Consider the following 17,076-nt stretch of genomic DNA (forward strand, 5'->3'; position numbering starts at 1 on the left):
CCATTTTCTTCTCCAGTTCATTTTACAGATGAGGAAACTGAAGCAAACAGGGTTAAGTAACTTGAGCAGGGTCACACATCAAGTAAGTGTCTGATGCCAGATTTGAACTCAGGAATATGGGTCCTCCTAATTTCAGGCCCTGTGCTCTATCCTCTGAGCTACCTAGAATCTGCTGCATGCCCGTAACCTCTCTGTTTTTAAAAAAATTAACAGAAATCTATTTTTTCTTTCCTCCTTATTTCCTACCCCATTGGAAAGAAAAAAAAAAAACAGATAAATTCTTGACACAAATATACATTGTCAAACAAAACAAATTTTCTCAATGGCTGAATACAAAGAGAGAATTCTCATTCTGCAACTTTAAATCCCTTCCTCTCTATCAAGGGCAATCATGAATGATCTTTGCATTGATTATTGTTGTCTTTACATTATTGTTGTTAGAGCATAAAATGTTCTCCTGGTTCTGCTCATTTCATATTTCATCAGTTTATAAAAAATTCTCAAAACTATTCACTTTTATAATAGTGATATTATAGTAAAAATTGTTTCTCTGGTTTTTACTTCAATTTGCATTAGTTCATATTAGTCCTTCCATGTATTTTTTGGGGTTATCCATTTCCTTAATTCCTACAGGACAATAATATTCCATCATATTTATATACTATAACTTATTCAACCATCCCTCAATTGATGGATGTCTCTTTAGTTTCCAATTTTTTTGCCCCAAAGAACTGTTTTGTTTTTGTACTTAAAGGACCTTTTCCTTTTTCTTTGATCTCTTTTGGTATCATTTTAGCCATGGCATAATCCAACTTATAACAATTTTGCCCCATTCCTTTTATTTTGGGGGGGGAAGGAAAAACAATTGGGTTTAGATGACTTGCTAGGGTCATACACCTAGTAAGTAAAGATCTGAAGCTGGATTTGAACTCAGTTTCTCCTGATTCCTGTTTTATGCACTGTACTACCTAGCTACATGGAAGAGCTACAAGAAAATGCAACATACAACTGGAGCGTCTGGAAAAAACAGTCAAAGAAAAACTTCTTTATCTCTCCTATAGAGCCTAGAATGATACCCTATTATAGAATAGGCATTCATTCCCCCCCACTTGAAATCAAATCAAGAAGATAAATCAGAGTAAAATCATCTGAGAGAAAAAGATGCTAACTAGGCAACAGGGTACACCGAAGTTTGTTTTTTTAATTTTTCATGTTATTTTTTTTCTTTTTCAGAAGGGAGAACAATATATCCCTGAAGGCCCTTTTAAAAATCCAACTTGGGTCTTTAAAATGATAAATTCCTTATCTCTCTGACAAGACAAGTCCTTCTGGATTTTTTCCAATTCTTCTCCTAATCCCATGCATCTTCCAACAAGCATTAAACCTGTACTGGAATTTCAGCCATGCAAAAAGGGATTATTAGGTCATCATCCCTGCTAGCATGATTGAGGAAAGCAAGTGCTGTAGAGATGTCAGATAATTCTGGTAAATCCCACTGTGTTGCTACTGTCTACAGTTAAAACAGTTTTATGGGGCAAACAATCTATATCACAGATCTATTTATTTGGGAGGGGGCAAGGGAATATCATTTAGTGACTAGAGAACTAGTCAGGAAGCACTGGATTCAAATTCTGCCTCTGATACTTATTGACTCTAGGCTAATCAATGTCTGATTCTCAGTTATCTTCTCTATAAAGTGAAGGAGCCTGGTCTAGATGACCCTTGAGGGCCCTTCCAGCTTAAAAATCTATGATTCCATAATTCTTTGGAGGGAGGGAAGATGAACCTATAGAACAGGTGGGAAATGCCCATATATTATTTGGTTCTCAGGTTATTTTTTTGCTCATGAACTACAGTTCTGGTTTTCATCCCCTGACATAAATAATAGAAAATCAGTGTAATAAATTTGATATTAGGCCACACTATAAATTTCTGTCTAAATGAGGAAAAAAGGGGGGGGGCGTAGGAGGCAGAAACCTATCCTGCTGCTCTTTCACTGAAAACACGTGGGCTGAGCTGAAAGGAAAGGTCCTGGAATTAGACAGAAAAATATTTTATATCTTATACTTAATGACTGAAGCCCTTAATCCTTATTTAACACATCCCTCATCTTTTTGGTTATTCTACAGCTCAGTGGAGCCAGCTTTCCAAGCAGCAGGAAGCTCTTTGAAAACAATCTGAGCCAAACGAGCCCTCTTTGGCACATGCTAATTTACATGTTCCTCTGCTGTGTTTAAGAACAATGGAGTTAAATGACTCGAAAATGGAAAGATGATTGCTAATGTAATGGGACGGCTCTCTGAAGATTCCATTGTACTAGTGGCACATCCATTATACATAACTCAAGAACAAACATCAGCTGTATTTATTCCTCCCTACCCCCATGCCCATCCTTTGGATCAAAAGGATATGCAAGTTTCTGGCCAAGAGACCAATTGTAGAAAAACATGTATTATCAAACACTGGATGCTCAAATCTCTCTCTGAATTAGAGAAGTACTCCAAAATTACTAGGGCCTCAGATTTCAAAATCTGTTTAGAAGATGGCTCCAGAGATAATGTCAATATGGTCCTTTTGCCTCTCCTTTTCTGGAAACCTTAGAGAAGGCAATCAGAATGGTGAAAGGCCTTTATTTCATGACATAAAAGCAGTGGTGGAAGGAATTGGGATTGTATAGCATCAAGAAGAAAAGACCTGGGAGTGAAAATGAAAACTATGCTCACACATCATGTGAACAGAGGATTAGATGTGCTATGTTTGAGCCCAGAGGGCCAAACCAGGTGTAATGAATGGAAATTACAAAGACAAATTTTGGCTTGAAGTCAAGAAAAACTTTCTAACATAGTTATCTGTGAGTGGAACAGGTGGACTGAGGAAGGAACCAAATTCCCTTCCTTGGAGATCTCTAATTATACAAAGGCTGAATGCCATTTGTTGGATATATTTTAGTGAAAATCTTTTTTTTTCAAGTGTGGGTTGGACTGTAGAGTTGATAAGGTCCCTTCTGATATTCTGTGATCATGTGATATTTGATCTCTTATCCACAGATCTGCTTACCTGTTTATAATTATTTCAGTCATTTTTCTTTGTGATCTCATTTGGGGTTCCCTTGGCAAAGATCCTAGAATGGTTTGTTACTTCCTTCTCCAGTTCATTTTTCATATGAAGAAACTGAGGCAAACAAGGTTAAGTGGTTTGCCCAGGATCACAAAAGCTAGTAAGTGTCTGAGGTAAGATTTGAACTTAAGAAGAAGAGTTTTCCTAATTCCAGACCTGGCCACTGATTGTCACCTAGTTGCCCCTATACTTATAATTACAAAAGCTCAATTTGGTTTTCTGATAATTGAATTTTTTTTATTTTTCAAAAGTTAATTTCTGTTTTCTGTAGGGAATACCAACAGAACATGATCCTATGACTTCACTATTATAGGAAACTGGAGGATGTGGAAACTCCTTATACTAATGCAGGTTATTCTTTGAAATTTATAGTCTTAGAGAATAGCTTAAAAGAGAAATAAGGAGGTGACTTGCTCAGTCAGTCACACAGCTAGAACATATCTGAAACAGGATTTGAATTTAGATTTTCTTGGCTCAAGATCCAGAACTATATCTACTCTACTACCCAGTCACCCCAGAACACAAATCAGGGTAAAGTGGCAAGTACTGATAATTCTCTTACCCAAGTTACAGATTCCTTTTTCTAACTGGTACCCAATAGGACATCTGCAGACAAAGGATCCCTGGGTGTTGTTGCACATGGCCAGAGATGGGCAAGGGTTTGATAGGCATTCATTCACATCTGAAGAGAAAAGGCAGGAATAGCATGTTAACTCAAGGGTGAGAAGTGAAAAGATAATAACACAGATGACCACCCACCGTGTTGGAATAAGCTGCCTTATCAAGGTCAGTCCTTGTTTTCATTTAAGAACCTGAGGACAATGTTTAAAAGCAAATCTAAACAACAGCTTCAATCCTGAGACTATACCAACAAAACAAAAACAAACCCCCAAAACACACACACACACACAGACACACACACACACCACACACACACACACACACACACACACACACACACACACACACACACCCCACTTGAGATTTCATTGGTCTTCTCATAGAGAGTTTCCCAGTAAGAAAATTCTCTCTACTCATACAGGACTTTAACTCATGTCATTTTGGTCTACTGACCATTCTGCCAGGGGTTGTTGGTGGGAAAGTGTCAAACAGGCAGACAGAAGTAGAAAGATGTGAAGAAATGGAGTCAGAGAGACAGAAACAGATATAGGAGAGAGAGGGAGGAAAAGAGAGAACGATTAATATGTAAAGAGAGAAAAGAAGGAAGAAGGAAGCAAGGAAAAAAGAATCAACCCCACTCTGGCTCTTACCCAAACTGCAGTCATCGCCTTGCCATGAAGGAGTGCAGACACACCGATATCCATGACCACTGGAGTCCTCAACACATTTCCCATCATGAAGACAAGGGTTTGAGGCACATCTGTTTACTAAAATCAAGTTTTGAGAATCAATTAAGATAAATAATTTAGGGTGGGATGTTAATATATTTAGTACTCTCAAGAAGTAATGCATCCTACCTATCTCTGTTCTCTTATTCACTGAAGGGTGTACTAGGATGGAATGGCTCCCTGGAGCTACAAAAGTGAAGCCAGAGGTGGGGTTTCTGTAGATAGTGGGGATGGGAAAAGAAGCATTTTTATATCTCCTACTATCTACTTCAAGATCTCTCAGCTAAGATGTGGTTATTCAGGCTGAGGGTAATGAGCTACCTTTGTAATACATAGAGAATCCTGTTAGGATTAGTGTGGATTGATAACTTACAACAAGTGATGAAAAGAAACTTTTTCAATATACCACAGAAAAAAATTGAGATACTAATGCACTGTTGGAATTTTAAACTGCTCTAGACATTGTGGAAGACAATTTGGAATTACAGTCAAAGGACAATCAAATATGAACATCCTTTAACACAGCAATACCATTACCAGGTCTGTATCTCAAATATATCAAAGCAAAAGGAAAAAGTCCTATTTGTACAAAAATATTTTAGTAGCTTTTCCTGTAATGAAAAAGAAGTGAATATTGAAAGAATACCCATCAATTGAGGAATGGCTGAACAAGTTATGGTAAATGATAGTGATGGAATACTATTGTGGCTATAGGACTTCAGAAAACCTAGGAACTGATGCAAAGTGAAATTAAGGAGAACCAGAATAATATTGTCCATAATATTAGCAATATTGTGTGATTAACAACTGTGAATGACTTAGTATTCTCAGAAATACGAGGACTTAAGAAAAATGCTGTCCACCTCCAGAGAAAGAACTGATGGAGTCTGAATGCAGATCAAAGCACACTATTTTTTACTTTATTGTTCTTGGTTTTTTTCTTTTCTTCTTTACTTTTTTTTGGTCTGTGTCCTCTTTTGTAACATGCCTAATATAAAAATGTTTTCTTTAATTGCACATGTATAATTTATAACAAAGTGTTCACCTTCTCAAGGAATTGGGAGGGGAGGGAGGAAGGAAAGAAGAATCAACCCCACTCTGGCTCTTATCCAAACTGCAGTCATCACAGTATGGAACTCAAAATTATTTAAAAATGTGTGTTGTTTTTACATGCAATTGAGAAAAATAAAATAAAAACATTCTTTTAAAAATAAATATTTTTTTTATTTAAGGCAATGGGGTTAAGTGACTTGCCCAAGATCACACAGCTAGGTAATTATTAAGTATCTGAGGCCAGATTTGAACTCATGTACTCCTGACTCCAGGGCCCATGCTCTATCCACTGCACCACCTAGCTGCCCCTTAAAAATAAATTAATTAATCAAAATATATCACAGAGAGGACCTACCCCTCAGAATTATAATTTTATTTGGTTTAACAAACATTTATTAAGAAATTATTTTATATATGGTACTATGCTGAGTTTCAGGTAGTTTGTGTTCAACTGGTAGAACACAAAATGTATGTAATTAAATATACCAAATTTGATTCAAGGTGTATTTATTCAATACTTTCAATATCCTAGTCATTAGGAACACAAAGGAGATAGTTCTTGATGGACATTCCATGACTGAGGTAAGAACTTAACTGCACCTTGGGAGTAGATTAAGGATTATGAGAGAAAGAGGTAAAAAAGGAAGTGCACTCCAAGAATGGAGGGGCAGGATTTCCCAGATAGGAAATGATATGTTGAATTCACAGAAGAGCTACTAGTCCAGTTTGGTTGTGGTCTAGAACACATTGAAGAGAATCATGTGAAACAAAACTAGAAAGAAATGTTGAAATTTGATTCTGGGGAGATTTAAATAGGAGACTGAGGAAAAAACTAAATATATATATATATATATATATATATATATATGTATATATATATTATCCTAATGGTAATAGCAAGCCACATAAGGCTTTTGAGAAGAGGAGTGACATGTCTTAAGTTAATTATTTTCATAACTTTGTGGATCACAGACTGAAGAAAAGAGAGATTCTGGCAGAGAGAGAGAGAGAGAGAGAGAGAGAGAGAGAGAGAGAGAGAGAGAGAGACCAATCAAGAGGTAATTCCAATAATCTTAGCTGCTGAATACCTAAATCTGGGGGGGGGGGCAGTCACATGAGTGAAGAGGAAAGAATGATGCAAAAGATTAGGAAGTGGAATCAAAAAGACCTTGTAAATAATAAGATAAGAGGAGAGAAGGAGAAAGAAATGTTGAGGATGGCTCTGGAGTTTTGAACCTGAGTCAATAGAAGAATACAGAATGATGTTGCCATCCTTGTCCAAAACAGGGGAATTGGAGAAGAGGAAAGAATTACAATATGCAATAGTCCATTTCTTTCTGTCACTTCATGCTTTCCTCTCATTGGGGGTGCTCTCTACCCAACAAATAACTTTTCAGAAATTAGTGAGTTCTCTACAGCTCTGTGACCAGTTATGATAATGAGTTGGAATACCCTATACCTCCTTGCACTCATGATTAATATCATGTAAACATCAAGATTATCATATTTAAAAAAATTTCCAGATACTCATGCATCATATAGGTCTTTAACATATATGTGCATGTGAATGGAGCCCATCCCCAACTTTCAAGGATCTCTTCCATTGTTCTCTGTGAGGCATGGGACATAGGTCTGAATTCAGAAGGTTGCTTAATAAAGTTGTTTGGCAAATGATCAGGAAAATGGAAATGGCTAGCTTGAACACTTTCTCTAGTTAATCAGCCATTCAAAGGTTGATAAGGAAAGATAGGGATTGGATTTCTGACTTTGCCAACTTTGCTTCATGTATGATCTTTGAATAAACCAAAGAACTGCAACAAAACTGAGTTTTCTAATCTAAAGGAGATGAATAAGAGATCTCTTAGGATGTTTTTGGCTCTAAATTTATGATAAATTGGTCTTGCATTAGGGTTGCCTTGGGTGCAGCTAGGTGGCACAGTGTTTAGAATTCTAGACCTAGAATCAGTATGACTTGAATTCAAACCCACTGACCAGCTGTGTGTGACCTTGGGCAAGTCAATTAACTTCTTCATGCCTCAGTTTCTTCATCTGTAAAAATGGGACAGTAATGGCACCTATCTTCCAGGATAAAATGAGATAATAGTTGCAAACCTTAAAGCAGTATATAAATGCTAACTTAGCTACTAATGACTTTGGGAAAGTTGAACTGTATTGGTCCTAAAGCATAGGTCTCTAAATCTTTTAGATTTGCTATTCATTTCTCCAAAGAGTTGAAAATCACCATCTAGGGTGAAGGCCATAGAGTGGCACATCCTGTTCTTTGCTGGAAATTCCCATTATTAGTGGGGTGTGGCAACAGCTGCCAACCCCCCATAAAGTAAGTCAGGCTTCAAGTTAACTGACCCATCAAGCACCATCAGTTACCAGGGAAGGTTCCAGCTTTTTTATTTCCTTTTTAGGGCATTTAAGCTCCTTAATTTTGTTATTGCAAAGGGTTCCTCTTTCAACATCCCTCCTCCCTCCTGATCCAAAAGCATCTTAAATGCCATCTTAGTCACTTTGAACACATGTCCTCTACCAAGGACAGCATGGTAAATTGAGTCAAAGTATATCTTGGACACAGTGGCAAAATATTTCTTTTACCCCACCTCTTTTATCAATAATAATAAAATAACTGGCTTTATCCACTTCTAAGGTCAGAGTCAGCCCAGGAGAAGGTAAATTTCCTGAAAGACAGGATAGAGATGGGATAGAGGAGGGTGAGTAGAAGGGCTAATTTTGGAAATTGGAAGACCTGAATTTTAAGATTTAAGACTAGAAGGGACCTCAGAAATCATGAAGATCAACTCCATCACTTTACAGAGGAGGATTCTACACTTAGAGGACCCTCTCCTGAAATCACACTCCTGACAAAAAATAAATTCTCAGGACCAAACACTGTGCCTTGAACCTAGCAATGTTAAATGAATGTCTAATGAATTGATCTAAAAACAATCCTGGTTTCAAACCTCCTGCAAAATACCCTAGTTAAATGATCATTATACAAAACAAGGTTAGTTCATCCCTTATTTATTGATCATGTGACTTTTCCGATCAGTCAATGAATCAATACATTGTATGCCTTTTTTGTTGTTTTGGTCCAGATCCATAGGTGTTCCCAGATACAGTGTGTTGGAGCCAGCTCCTGTACCCAGAGCTGGACTGTCTGACCATATAAGACCCATGAAATCATTTGGTTTGGTACTGCCAAGGAAACTGCAGGAGGGACTTGAAACAATAAATATAGGAGCTTTTAAGGGATGAATTAATTAAATGTTTGCCTAAATGTTGCAGTCTAATTTTTTTAAGTTGATAATTTTGTATGGCCCAAGAATGATGTTATAAATACCCACATGGCCCTTGGCAGGAAAAAAAAAGGTTCCCTGTTCTACAGGCTAGAGAAAATACTTTCCATTTTTAATGTGGGCTTTTACAAATTAGCAAATGTTACAAAATAGAGTTTTGTTATCTTTATTGTTGTTGTTGTTGTTTTTCTGATTGACTAGGCTTAATAAAGCAATTGTGGGGGTATCTAGGTAGTGAAGTAGATAGCTTTGATCCTGGAGTCAGGAGGACCTGAGTTCAAATCCAAACTCATATATTTGACATTTACTAGTTGTGTGACCCTGGGCAAGTCATTTAACCTCAATTGTCTCAAGGGAAAAAAAGAGGTGAATAGAGAGAATATTAATAATTCTAATTAAACTTAAAAATTGTGTATTATATATAGGTTTTGGGGAATATAGGGTCAGTTGTTAAACATTTACCAGCACAACTACTCCCAGGTAAATAAAGTTCCTCAACCCTGATGGGCAGCTTATACTGTCACAGAGTTTCCAGTCCTGCTGAAAGGTTAAGAAACTTATCTAGGAGCTAGTAAAAGTCAGAGGTGAGATTTGAAACCAGGTCTTCCCCTCTCTGAGGCTGGCTTCTATTCACTTCAACTTGCTGCAACTCTGTGTTCTCAGAGACATAACAAGAAGCCTGGGATCCCTCCCTCCCATATTCTGGCCTTAAACAATGCAAGCTTTGGGTGTAAATGCCAGATTCAGAAGTAGAAACTTTATGTGGTCTAGAAATAGACACTTGGGTAATTTGGTTATTGTCCAAAAAGTGAATACCTACACCTTCTAATATGCACAGAACCTTAGATCAAGGCCCTATGGAAGGGTCCTGCAAAGAGGCCATTTGGTCCAATGTCTTCATTTTACAGATGAGGAAACTGAGACCTGGGAATGTTTCGTGATTTGCTCAAGGTCACATAGATAAAAATGGCCAGCATTCCTTTGACTTTAGAAAAGTATAGGTTGACAGTCGTCAGAAGAAGAGAGATCTCTCTTTTTCTTATTTATTTTGTTCATTTGTTTGTAAGTCCTGTCTCCTTTATCTCTGATAGGTCCCACCAAGGCAGCAGTTTCTGGTACAGGCCAAGGGCTAGTCAGGGTATTGGTTATCTGAGGAACAGCCTGGGAAGTTCAGAGAGGTTCACCCTCAGAAGGCTAGCCATCACAGGGATCAATCCATTGCCTAGAGCAAACACAGCCATTTGGGAGGTTCATTGTAGGAGTCAGGGAGCAATGACAAGATTAAAGTCATGGATGCTCAGGGGTGGCTAGGTGGCACAGTGGATAGAACACCAGCCCTGGAGTCAGGAGTATCTGAGTTCAAATCTGACCTCAGATATTTAATAATTACCTAGCTGTGTGGCCTTGGGCAAGTCTCTTAACCCCCATTGCCTTACTAAAAACAAACAAACAAACAAAAGACATGGATGCTCAAATTTTCTCCTCTTAGGTAGAGCAGCAGATGGAGCACTGGGCTTGAAGACAGGGAGATTCATCTTCCTTGAGTTCAAATCCAACCTCAGACACTTACTAGCTGTGTGACCCTTGGGCAAGTCACTTAACCCTGTCTGCCTCAGCTTCCTCAAATGTAAAATGAACTGGAGAAGCAAATGGCAAACAACTGCAAATCTTTGTCAAGAAAATCCCAAAAGGGTAACAAAGACTGAAAATAACTAAATAACAACAAATATTACTTACTAATATTGCTGTTCCCTCTAGGAAATGGGTTACAATTCAGATAAGCCGATTTTATAATGGGTCAGAATTGGTTAAAGGACTTGTTTAATATGTCATAATAGCCACATGAATTAGATCAAGAAAGCTGACAGGCGGGAGGACAGAATGGAGACAAGGATATAGAATATAACTTTATAAAAAGAGTTAAATGATTAAAGTATGTTGTCAATATAAGCTACTAAAGGATGCATATCATAAAAATGAAAGAACTCATTGCTCCTTTTTGCTAATAATTAATTCTTTAATGATGGGATCAATTTGGTGGTGACCTCTTGAGACTGGTTTTTGTTTGCATATTTTGTCTTACTTTGTTTTGCTTTAGCAGAACATGTACTAATGCATTGTTGGTGGAGTTGTGGATTATTATAAACATTATGGAAAATAATTTGAATTGTGAAAATAAAGTGACTAAAATGTCCATTTTGATCCAGAGATCTGCTTCTTGACATATATTTACAGAGGTCATTTTTTTAAGAGCTAGGGGTGTGTACATCCTAACAGCAACATGGGGGTGATGATCAACCTTGATGGACTTGCTCATTCCATCAGTGCAACAACCAGGGACACTTTGGGGCTGTCTGTGATGGAGAATACTATCTGTATCCAGAGAAAGAACTGTGGAGTTTGAACAAAGACCAAGGACTATTACCTTTAATTTAGGAAAAAAACTAATATCTTATTGTCTGATCTTGCTATCTCTTATACTTTGTTTCTTCCTTAAGGATATGATTTCTCTCTCATAACATTCAATTTGAATCAATGTATACCACAGGAACAATGTAAAGACTGGAAAATTGCCTTCTGTGGGGAGTAGGGGGGAGGGAAGTAAGATTGGGGAAAAATTGTAAAACTCAAAATAAATAAAAGAAAAACAAAAAAACCAAAAAAATCAAAAAAGAGCTAGGGTTGTGTGTGGTAAAATATTGGGAATTATCTGTTGCAGCAAAATAAAATATGTCAATGCAAATTATGAAAATAATTTTAGAGCAAAAAATTATATATCCTAAAGAGGAAAATACTCAGATAGGTTAAAAAAATACTACCATATAAAATTTTTAAATGCTTCAATGAAAAGAGTACCAGATTGTGGAGTCAGAAGACCTACATTCAGAACCTGACTTTGTCACTCACTGGCTGTGTGACTTTGATTATGCAACCTCTCTGGGTCTCAGTTTCTTAAAATGCAAAATAAAGAGATTAAACATATAACTTCTCAAGTCCTTTCAGTTCTAAATCTATGAGTCCTATGACCCTATGAATAGGAGGTAATTTTAATCACTACAACATACTTCTAGAAACCATTAATATATCCTCCACCAATGCAAATTTAAACCTTTCTTTGCCTTAGTACATGATTTTAAATGTTGCTGAGATTACAGGTAGGTCAGAGACTATTCTGGGTCCTAGATGCATGGAAAATGGAAGAATGCTTTAAAATAAGGAAGTTGGACTCATTATTGGTTAAGGTCCTTGACAGCTCAAAATCTATCAACCTTTTAGCCCTCATCATTTACTTCTGACCTGTAAATTCTGGGCTATATAATTCAATTATTTTGGGAAGAAAGAATAACTGAATTAGTAACTTGATAAGAGTCAACGATTAGTAATAGAAGCCTTTGTAGTTTGAAGGAAGGAGATGATGCTCTGAAAAAATAGATAACTGGGGTGAACTTTTCTTGATCTCTAATTCTCATGCTCAATTCTTCTATAAAAGTGTGAAAAAAATTATTTTCATAACTTTTTACTGAATTTTATTTTGCTAAAACAGATGATTCCCACCATCCTTAACAAAACAACATTTGAAAGGACTCCCCAAAAGTCCTATTAAAGAAATCACCACCAAATAATCCTCCAATGTTAAATGAATTAACAAAGTCAATGACTATTTACAAAAAAAAAAACACAATAATTTTTACAGTTCTGGAATTATGTAGGTCAGAGATAAAACATGCACAAAGATTGGCTCATAAATTTAGAGTTTTAGAAACTATAAAGATTTTTCATTTTCCATGAACCAGAAATCATTGTCTTTTCACTTCTCATGAACCTTGGACCTAGCATAAATTGTGCAACAGTTGTGTACTTACTAGTAACTGATACTTAAAAATTAATTTTACCTGTAGTTGAAGGTGATGTCCTCATTGGTCTCATGCTGCTCGGTGAGACTATAGCAGTTGGCTTAAGAGTCATGAGTGTAGGAGTAGAAACCTTTGTAGTTTGGGGGGAAAGAGATGATGCCACAGGAAAATGGGTAATGGGGATGCCCTCTTCTTGATCTCCTCCTCTTGAGCTCGGTTCTTGCGGAGATGTAAATACACCAGTGGTGAGGATCGATTTGGTGGTGGCTTTTGTCTCAACTCTGATGACTTCAGTGGTGGCCAGACCTTCGGTGGTTCTCTGAGACATTGTAGTCCTGGATCCAAAGGGCAGAATGGTTTTTTCAGCTGTTTCTTTCATAGTTGTAAGAACACTTATTGTAGGTGGGATATCAGTTGGAGTTGTTGAAGGCTGAGTGGTTGCATAAGTTGTGATTGTCATAACTGGTGATGACTGGGCTGAATTGGTGCTGGTGTCCAGGAGGGTTGGCTCTCTGAAGGATTCTGTTAGGACTGGAGGTAAAGGGGCCTTGGCTGTAGAATTATTATTTAGCACTTCTGTTGATTCTGTTGGTGGAAGACTTGAAGGTTGTAACTTTGATCCTATACTGATTTTCTCTTGGTCAGGAACACTCTGATTCTTTTGATCTGCTGATGGGCTACTGTGAACCACAGTAGTGAATAAATCTGTTAATATATCAGTTGAAGTAACAGAGGACTCTTTTGTCTCAGGATCATGACTAGGGAGGACTGAGGTAGAAGACAAATGTGATAAAGATGACTGTTGGAATATTTTGGGTGATGATGTGGATTGTACCAAGGTTGATAAAGGTGACAATGAGGAAGACATGGACTTGGAGGATTCAGCCATAGAAAACAATAGTGGAGAAGATGCCAGTGTTGGCCATGGGGATGAGGAAAATGACTGACTTAGCTGTGAAACTGAGGGGGATGGCGATGGTGACAATGATGAAGATGAAGAGGAGTCATCAGTGGCCACAGATTCAGAAGCCTGAAGTAGCAATGTGTTGGGAGGAACAGTGACTGTAGATGTGTATGCTGGTAAATCAGAACTCACAACCAATGGTTCAGTGGAAGGAAAGACAAATTCCCCTCCACTTAATGAGATGTTGTTTCCTTTGGTGAGAGGCGAAGAAGACTGTGCCAAAGTCGAAGAGCTGGAGGTTCTGCTGTAGGGTGTTGAGGTTTTAGTGGTGTCTGGGGATGTGTTGTTATTTGTAACAGATAATAATGTCCTGTCTTTTACTTTCGTGAAGGTTGATGAAATATATGTGCTGTCTGTATGGTGGTTGGGTGTCCTTTTTCCTATATGTGTGTTGCCCATTGGTCCATGGCTATTTCCAGTGGCTAAAATAGGAAGAAGAAGAAGAATCAAAATTAGACAACAAAACAGGTCAACACCTCCTATGAGACTGATTTTAAAATACCACTACCCTAGTTTAAAAAATATACCTCTCTCTCTTCTTTATAGAGTTGGAAGAAAGGATATAGGTATTGAATACAGCATAAATTGACATACTTGGGTGTGTGTGTGTGTCTGTGTGTGTTTAACCATTTTTTTGTCATAATGGATTGCTCACTGGGTAGAGGAAAGCAAAATTTGGAAATGAAGGTGAGAGTTAAAAAAAGGGATTTTCCCCCCAAATGAAGTCATTTTTGTCAAAGTTCCCAGGTCATTCAGCAGTGAAATTGGGCCTGAGGAGGAAGAATGATGGGGGGTAGCAGTTGATGGAGTTTAAGGTCACTTTTTCAAATCTATGATTCTATTAAATAAAATATAGGCAAACCAGAGAGAGAGAGAGAGAGAGAGAGAGAGAGAGAGTATTGGGATTCGACTTTTTTTTTTGATTTGATTGCTACTAAATGGCAAAAACTGCTGAACCAGAGTCATTTGGGAAGAGCAAGGCCAGAACCTACTCTAGTCATCTTAATTCCTTTTTCAGGTTTTCAACTCCAATTTCTTTCCTAAACCATGATGGAAGTAGAAGAAATGGTGATGATAATGAATCAGAGCCAGATACATACAAAGAAATGCCCAGGGCAAAATTCTTTTCCTAAGGAGCCTCTCCTTTTTGATCAAGGGTACATAAATGGCTAGAAACTTCGGATTCAAAGTACGCATGCAAAATACCATAGCTACCATGTTTAAAAAGAAAAGGGAACACTGTCCCTACTTCCCCTGGACATGCTGTGACTTGTTTCTCAACCAATAAACTGGTCCTAGAACATAATTCTTGTCTAACACAACTAGTCTTTCTTAGGATTGTAAGATTCTTGGTAGACATCATCCAAAGATGACTTCATCTAAAGCAGTGGTGTCAGACTCAAATAGATACAGGGGCTACTAAACCTTCCCCAAAGACCCCTACAGGATATATATTGACTTAGAAAAACCACAAGTTAACATTTTCTATATTGTTATATTTTTATTTGTTAAATATTTCCTAATTACATTTTAATCTGGCTTAGACTATACTCAGGAGTTTGCAGTTGACCTAGATGGCACTGGTTTCGAGTCCCAATTCAAATACTTACTTGTGACTATTCTGTGCCTCATCTATAAAATGAGAGGTTTCGGTTGTTTAAATCTCTAACCTGATGACCAGACAAGTGAAAAGATAAATATAAACTGATCATTCATGGTCATAAAGGACATATATGAAAGCTAATATATAAAGTTATTGTTGTCTTGGCATAAACTCTTGCTATCCCTATCATGTATTTCTTAGGTAAGGTATATCCTGAGAATATATTTCACAGAAAACTTGGAAGATTCTCTTCTGAATCAAAAATTAACTCGAGGCAGAAAAACTTGGGTCGTGTGATGATAGGGAAGACTTTTAACTTCTCTGTGCCTTAATTTCCTCATCTGTAAAATGGGAAAAAAATGATAGCACCTACCTCAGAGGTTTGATGTAAAGATCAAAAATGAAATAATAACTGTAAAAATTTAAATAAACCCTGTTATTCCACAACCATGGACAAACCATGTAGGGCAGAGCAAAGTTGAGGAAATGATCCTGGAGAAGAGAACTCACGTTCTTGGGTCTGTAATGTGTCTGAAGAAGCTGAGACTGAGCCTGTGGTGTCTGTGACTCCCATGTGAGAAATGGTTCCCTCTGTGCTACGGAGAAGCATTGTGGAATGCTCCCCTTCACCAGAAGGCAGGCTGCTATTGGTAAGAGATCGCAATGTCCTTTCTCCATTCCTAGATGAAGTATCTGGACTGAGATGAAGAAAACTGGAAGTACTCTCTTCTGAACCCAACCTTCTCCCCAGCTCATGGCTACCTTCAGTGTCTGGAATAGAAATCAAAAAGGAGAGAGAGATAAAATTACAAGACAATAGTATCTAACTCCAAAAGTAAGCAAATAATACTTTTGTGTAGGGATTTTAAGTATTTGCATAGGATTTTCAGTGGAGGTTAGCTAAGTGGAAAATCAAAATGAATATTATAGCTACAAAGCAGAACCCTTTAAACTTAATTAATGGGCTTGAAATCTTTGGGTTGAATTAGATCAGGGGTTCTTAACCAGAATTCACAGAGGATCTGTGGATAGACTGCAGAGGATTTATGAAATTGGCTAAGAAAAAAAATTACATCTTATTTTCACTAACCTCTAGTCAAAATTTAATGTTTCCAATTGGGATGCTAATGTATTATTGGTGGAGCTGTAAACTTACCCAACTATTCAGGAGAGGAATTTGGAATGATATCCAAAAAACTACAAAATTGTGCATACCTATATGTACAAAAAATATTTAAAGCAGCTTTTTTTGTGGTGACAAAGAATTGGAAATTGAGGGAATGAGTATCAATTGGGGATTGACTGAATGAGCGGTGGTATATAATTATGAAATACTATTGTGCAATAAGAAATGACAAGCAAGATGGTTCCAGAAAAAGCTAGAAAGACTTAAATGAATTGATGAAAAATGGAGTGAGTAGAACCAGGAGACCATCATACAAATCGTACAGTAACAGAATATTGGATAATAATCAACTGCCATATAGCACATAACTTGCTATTCTCCACCAAAAAAAAAAAAGATCCAATACAATCCTAAAAGGACTCATGATAAAAAAATGCTATCCACCTCCAGAGAAAGAACTGATGAACTCTGAATGAAAATTGAAGTATATGTTTTACTTTATTTTTCTTGAGGTTTTTTAAATTTATTTTCTTTTACAATGTGGCTAATATGGAAATATGTTTTGCATAATGGAATATGTAAAATATATAGTAAATTGCTTGCCTTCTCAAGGAGGAAGAAAATCTGGAACTTAAAATTTTTAAAAATGAATGTTAAAAGTGGTTTTTGCATGTAATTGAGAAAAAACTTGGTGCTTCCTTCCAT

General features: G+C 37.1%; 1 protein-coding gene and 1 long non-coding RNA gene across 4 annotated transcripts in view; one reads left to right on the plus strand and one right to left on the minus strand.

Moving 5' to 3' along the window:
- The window catches only part of HEG1 (heart development protein with EGF like domains 1), a 118,478-nt gene that overhangs the window by 40,373 nt on the left and 61,029 nt on the right, over nt 1–17,076 (minus strand). For all 3 annotated transcript variants that reach the window (XR_012474108.1, XM_074214697.1, XM_074214698.1), the window contains 4 exons: nt 15,756–16,016; nt 12,718–14,064; nt 4,389–4,505; nt 3,680–3,799 (listed from right to left, as the gene is read on the minus strand). Coding sequence is in view for 2 of the 3 variants with exons in the window: in XM_074214697.1 (XP_074070798.1) it covers nt 3,680–3,799; nt 4,389–4,505; nt 12,718–14,064; nt 15,756–16,016 (1,845 nt within the window). In the remaining variant the exon portion in view is untranslated. The remainder of the gene's footprint in view (nt 1–3,679; nt 3,800–4,388; nt 4,506–12,717; nt 14,065–15,755; nt 16,017–17,076) is intronic.
- Nucleotides 14,271–17,076, plus strand: part of LOC141507239 (uncharacterized) — a 33,764-nt gene continuing 30,958 nt past the window's right edge. Inside the window, exons 1-2 of the long non-coding RNA XR_012474109.1 lie at nt 14,271–14,457; nt 15,930–16,080. This is a non-coding gene — a long non-coding RNA (uncharacterized LOC141507239). The remainder of the gene's footprint in view (nt 14,458–15,929; nt 16,081–17,076) is intronic.

This window comes from Macrotis lagotis, chromosome 1, assembly GCF_037893015.1.
Source record: "Macrotis lagotis isolate mMagLag1 chromosome 1, bilby.v1.9.chrom.fasta, whole genome shotgun sequence".
Taxonomy (NCBI): Eukaryota; Metazoa; Chordata; class Mammalia; order Peramelemorphia; family Peramelidae; genus Macrotis; species Macrotis lagotis.